The sequence below is a fragment of the Lipotes vexillifer genome, unplaced genomic scaffold, assembly GCF_000442215.2.
Source record: "Lipotes vexillifer unplaced genomic scaffold, Lipotes_vexillifer_v1.1 scaffold683, whole genome shotgun sequence".
Taxonomy (NCBI): domain Eukaryota; kingdom Metazoa; phylum Chordata; class Mammalia; order Artiodactyla; family Lipotidae; genus Lipotes; species Lipotes vexillifer.
The window spans coordinates 231,867-238,100 of NW_006779881.1; the positions used below are offsets into that span (position 1 = coordinate 231,867).

Genomic DNA, 6,234 nt, shown 5'->3' on the forward strand with positions numbered 1-6,234 from the left:
CACCCCTCCTCCCCCCCGCACCCTAGCCGCGCCAGCCAATGGCTAGGGTCCTATAAACGTGAACGTCCCAGCGCTCAGAGGTAACCCCAGCGAGCGTTCAGATCGTGGGCCGCAGGTCCCAGGAGCTAGCTCGCTAGGGAGCAGGAGGCCAAGCGACCAGAGTCGGAGTCAAGAGTCGTAGTCGGAGTCTCGGGACCGGAGCCGGAGCCTGATCCGCAGAGTGCAGCCCGCCCGCCCGTCGCCGCCCGCGCACCCGGCGCTGCCAGAGCCTCCGGCGCAGCGCGGCCATGGAGCCCAGCAGCAAGGTGAGTCGCGCTCCCGCGGGCCCTCCCCGCCTGGAACAAAGGCGCGGACCCCCGGTCACCCCTCCGCCGGCCTAGGCCTCCCCGGACCTCCCCGGCGGCCCGGACGCTCTGTGAGCCCGGGACTGGCGGCGCGCCTCTCAGAGCCATGCTCGGCGCGGGCCCGGAGCGCAGCGCCCTGCCGCTGCCGGGGACTTGGGCGGGGATGGGGTCGGGATCTGGCGGGCGCGTGGGCGCCGCGTGCGTTGTTGGCGCCCGCAGTGAGCAGCTGGCTTCCTTCCGGGGGCGCCGCGCCGTCCACGCGTCCCAACAGGGCCGGGGGACCCAGGGCCCGGGCGCGGCACGTCGCTCACGATCTCCTCCTCAGCGGCCCTGCTCCGACTTCTCCCGGGGCGGGGGAGGGGGCCCGAGCGCGGCGCCCATTGGCTGAGCCGGCCGAGCCCCCGGCCGGGCCCCGGCCCGGGAGCTCAGAGGAGGAGGGACCCGCCCCCGCTCGGCCGGCTCGGAACAGATGCTCCCTTTTCCTGGGCGCCACACTGGGCGCGCGGCCTGTGGTGTTGGGCGTTTTCCGCGGCCTCGCGCAGTCCGCGCGCCGGTCCTCCGGGGTTCCAAGGCGGAGGGCACTCTCTTAAGGCCCGGGCTCCAACCCCAGGGTGCCTGGCTACAGGGTTGAGGCGAAAAGCCTGACTTCCGAGGCCCTCCTTTCCGCGTAGTGCAGGCCCCAGAGCTTTTGCCAAGACCCGGGGAGATGTGCTCTGAGGTGGCACGTTTCCCTGCTTGGGCGGAGCTGGTGAGGGCCGGACGGAGAGAGTACCCCAGGGGCCGCCGCCGCGATCCCGGGGGTGCCGAGGGTCGGGAAGGGGCCCCTGGCTGGAGTGGAGTGGGATTAGCGCGCGCCAGGGAGCTGAGGGTCGTGGGACTGAAAGGAAGATGAGGACTCTTCCTTCCCCCCGGGAGCAAGCAACTGCCTAGATACGATCTCTTTTTTTCATCTGTAAACGGGTTTGTCCTACAGGGGATCTTTGTGACTTTCCCAGAACGGTTCCTTTCCAACAAATATTTATTGGGCCCCACCTTGTGTGTTGTAGGGCATTGTTTCTTTCCTCCCTCCCTTCCTCCCCTTTCTATAGAATATTTTCAAGTGACTTTTTTCTTTGAAATTCGGCAGGGAAGGCACGAGGATGTCCGTTTTTCCACCTGGCCTGGGGGGTTAGCACTGAACTCTGCACTGCCCTTCCTATGGGCTGTGGAGGTGTCCGGTGGAACTGAACAAGGTCTTGGCTGGGCGGAGAGGTGCGTGACAGTGACGCCAGGCTCTACCCTCAGCGGGAAAATGCTCCTTTATGCCTGATGAATCCAAACAACTTGCTTCACCACCCCGCCCTGGCCTGAAGAGAGACCCTGAGCCCAGAACACATTTCCTGACAGTCATAGGTGAGCCATTATGCTGGGATATAACAAAATAAAAATAAAATGAGAAGCTATTTTAACTAGTGGTAAGAACATTGCCACTGCAAAGCTTAAATATTTGCTGTGTTACCTCAGGGCTCTGGCAGGTCACTTAACTTCTCTGGGCCTCAGTTTCACTGTCTGTAAGAGAGGGAAAACTTTTTTCGCTCCTGCAAGGGTAAGAAATGTCTGTTCAGCATGTGATGCATGACCTGGGTGTTCATCTGTTGAGTGGAGAAGTGAATATTCTGAGAGGAGACAGAAAAGTGGAGGAGAAAGTCAACAGTCACTTGTAGCTCACTAGGCTCTGGGCTCAAATGCTTTTCAGTGTCACTGACCCTCCATATATAGCTCTGCTGGTTCAGAGGCCTAGAGCTCGGAGAAGGGAAGTAACTTACTTGAAGTCACACAGCTAGTAAGTGGCTGAATTGGATTTGAACCAGGCCAATCAGAAAGGGCTTTCAGTCTACACTATCCCTTTTCACCATAGACTTTCTTGAATTTTGAGCTGAGGGGAGAGAGTTTGCCTAACTTCAGGGGTGCCCATGTGCCAGCCAGTTCTGTAGCAGGTAGGTGTTTTTCATGCAGTACCCTCCAAACTTTTGATTGCTTTGGAGCACCTCCTTCCCAGTGGTTTATCTGTATTTATAAATTCATGTATGTGCAGTTATAATAATAGATTATATGCCTACATAAAGTAGAAATTTCAAAGGACAAATACAGATAACAGTTATAGTAAAAAAAATTTTATTTTTTATTTTTTTGCTAAACTTTCTATGGATCATCCTGTATACATTCTAGAAAAATGCCCTTCCCTTTGGAGCTGCTGATTCAATCAGCAAGCCCAGCCCTTTTGTGCAAGAGGTTAAACTGAGGCCTGGAGAAGTTATATCACTTGCCCAAGGTCTTAAAACCAGGTGTGTCTAGTTCTGAAGTTCCTTCTGCTATGTTCCTCCTCATCTCCTCAGTTGACTCAGCTGACTTTCCTGCGTTCTGTCGTGCTCCTCTGTGGCTCACTGTGCTGAGTTTAACTGAGTAGGAAGTAGGGAGGAGACAGGTTGAAGACCCTCCTGTCCCAGCCAGTGCTTTGCTCATGCTCCGTCCTGGGCAGCAGATGAGGGTGAGCCCTGCCCCCAGATGTCTCACCCAGCCCTTTGTGAAGAACTCCCAACTAGTCCCTCCTAGCACCCCAGTTGTGCCCCAGGACTCTGCCACTCTGCCCTCCAAAGGAGAAATGAGAAATCCGTGGGGTTCCTCAGCCCCTCAGTGGTACGGAAGAGCATAGGCTTTCGAAGTCCTGCATTTGTGGTTTTGAATTCCAGCTTAGCTCAGTTGCCACGTCTGCAGAATGATGTCATTTTTGTCATTAGAGTGTCTGTAAGAATTCAGAAATAAATGTGTCTGTCTGTCCCCATGGATGCTCCATAAATATCCCTTGCTTCTCTGGATTCCCATGATGCACTGCACCTACCTGGGCCCCAGGTGACCTGCTAGCTGGGTTGCAGCTTCTGTCCAGAAGTCTGGCATTTGGGCAACATGAGCTTTTGGGGAGTCCCAGGATGCCCAGGCTGTATCGCTTGGTTGGGTAAATCATTAAAGTTTCCGCTGGCTAGTTCTCCAGTAGGGGTTTTGTCAGGAAGCTGGTTTGCAGAGTAGCCCATGGGTGAGAGTGCCAGGCCCAGAGATGGGTCAACTGATGTGGCTGCCCTGCCCCCCCTGTGAGGGTGATAACAGGTCATGATGATGTCACAGTCCAATGGAAAATGACTTTTCCAAGGTCACATACTAGCCTCCCACCACAAAACACCTGCCAGCCTTTCTAGGATGGCATAAGAGGATAAAAGAAAGTCCCCAGCAGGAAGGGACCTTCTAGTGCATGGCCCAGCCCTGTTTGACAAATAGGGAACTGAGGCCTGAGAAGGAAAGAGGCTTAGCCAAGATAAGGCTGTCACAAAAAATTTGAGATGTTCTTCGGTATTGTTTTTGAAAAACGTGTTTTTTTTCTGCACACCCCTGTCCTATGTGCCACCTTCCACTCACCCCAAATGAACAGGAGTTCCCAGACTCCCGGACTTTCCAGCCTCTTTCTGGGTGCAGTCTAATAGTTGGATTAGATACAGTTTGACAACTGAAAGCCTTCTGTGAATGGAAACAAAATACATCCTCATAAAACTATGACCTTGGGGAAGTGGCCTTCCTCAGAGCCTCGGTTTTCTTCCCTGTAAAATGGAGGCTCACTCCATGGTAGTTGTGGCGAGACTGCCCAGTGCCCTCAAGCAGGGTGGCGGCTATTTTCAGTGGAAGGACCCTCTGCACGTCCAGTTTGGGTGTACGGACATCGTCAACATCTCCATGATGATCCCTGTCCCATGCTGGGCCATTCCGGAACCAACCCTACCTGGCCTGGAGCTGGGTCAACCCCCAATCCCTCTGTAATCAGCTTGTGACTTCAAGGAGCTCAGCTTTACCCAGTGCCTCTTGGTCACAGGATGTCAGGGCCTAGAGCTCTGCTCCAGCTCCAAGGGTACAGGCATCCAGTTCTCTCCCCCTCCCACCCTAGCTGGCAGAGCTGGGGAGGCCTGGGACAAAGGGGAAGCGTGCAGTGTTGGCTTGGGACCTGCAACCTCACCCCTCCCCCACCTCACTCCTGGGCAGAGCCACTCAGTTTGGTAACCTGCGTCCCAGAATGGTAGAGGTTGAGAAGGCTCCTGGTTGGACCTATGGGCTCAGAGAGGCTGTGTCTAGGCCTGGTCACCAAAACAAACCTCCAGTTGTTACTGGCCTCCTCCGTGGGAGGCATGGAGTGGAGCCTAAGGCTCTACCATCCAGCCTCCAGGCCAGGGAGGGAGTAGCTCAATAGCTAATGCATAAACATTGGGGTTTTGCAGTAACGGAGCAGGGCTCCCAGACCTTGAACTCGTGCAGAATGAGGGCAGTGTTCACCCTTTCTAAGACTTCAGCACCACCACCTTGCTGGCTTTTGCCTCCCCAGGGCCTTGGTACCCTGGAAGGGGAGAGAGTTATCGCCAGACCCCAGCTTAACGAGCCTTTGGCTACTGAGGCCTCTGCTGGAGAGGACATCTGCCAAGAGCGCCTAGCCCAGAGTTCACCCCCACTATTTTGGCACTGGGGAGTGAGGAGGAAAGGGCTCCACCAGAAACAGCTCTACCATTTGTCCTCAGACCAGCCACAGCTCCTGTTGGAGCTAATTTCCTCAACTGTAACAGGGATAATACCTACCTCTCTAGGTCAGGTTGCAGGGTTTTTTTTTTTAATTACACAAGTACTGTAATGGAGCCAACTATAGAGAAGCATGCAAAGTAAGAGAGTAAACATCTTCCCCCAATTGTAATGGTTTGGTGTTTACCCTCACAGACCTCTTTTTGTGCATGTGTATATGTGTGCCTATAAATGGAATTTAGTGTAATTGGATCATGCTTTCTACATAGTTCTGTGCAGCCCAGTGCAGCCCATCCTGTTCACCTACCAATACTTGCAGTGTTTCTCTCTGCACATATAAGGAAGTGCCATTATACAAGTTCATTATCTCCTCCTTCCTTACACAAAATATACATTCTATACGTTGTTTAGTACTTTTTTACCTGGCACTCTTTTCGTATCAAGTACATACAGATGTGTTGCATTCTTTCCAACAGCTGCATAATATCCATTACAAAATGTCCCACCGTGATTAAGCATTAAGTGATTGTCCTCGTCACTTTCTCTCTTCATACCACTCACCACCTGATGTATTTTAGGTATTTTTTTTCTACCCTTCCACCCTACCCCCCGCTGCCAGCCCCCAACTAAAATATCAAGTTCCATGAAGCAGGGATTCGGTTGAGTTTATTGCTGAGTCCCCATTGACTAGAACAGTATTGGGAACATGCACTCAGGTATCGTTTCCTTAGTAATATAATTTCTTATTCTTAGGAAACCTCTCTTATGGAGAAAGGGGGTCTTAGGGGAAGAGGATTTTTCAAGGTCACACAAGTGGTGTACTTAAACTTGTCTGCTGAGAGTGTTGGGGACCTTTACATAGTCCCATGGTCTTATCAAATTAATCTTATCATAGTCAAATTGCTGCCCACCTCTCCACTGAATGGGTACCTCTCTGGGGTGTGAGCTTCTCCAGATGCCCAGGTGCTGACTCTCAGGGAGTCACTTGTTTGCATTTAACACCTTTTTGGAAGATGATTTGGTTTTGCCTGGAAGGCTTTGAAAAGTCCTGTGCAGCTCGTGGGTTGGGTTTGCACTTGGCAATTCAGAGCACCTGGAGCTTAAAGCAGAGATGGGCAAACTTTTTCTGTAATGGGCTAAATTGTAAGTAAATATCATCGGCTCTGTGGGCCATATGGTCTGCTGTTGTAGCACAAAGGCAGCCATAAACAATACAGACTTCACAAACAAGTATGGCTGTGTTCCAATCAAATGTTATTAATGGAAACTGAAATTTGAATTTTTTTTTTTTTTTTTTTTTCCG

At 52.6% G+C, this 6,234-nt stretch overlaps 1 protein-coding gene across 1 annotated transcript in view; it reads left to right on the forward strand.

The window, feature by feature from the left end:
- The first annotated feature begins 76 nt into the window (after positions 1–76).
- SLC2A1 (solute carrier family 2 member 1) overlaps positions 77–6,234 on the forward strand; it is a 28,744-nt gene continuing 22,586 nt past the window's right edge. The window contains exon 1 of the mRNA XM_007453005.1: positions 77–305. Coding sequence (XP_007453067.1) covers positions 288–305 — 18 coding nt within the window. The 5' untranslated portion in view covers positions 77–287. The remainder of the gene's footprint in view (positions 306–6,234) is intronic.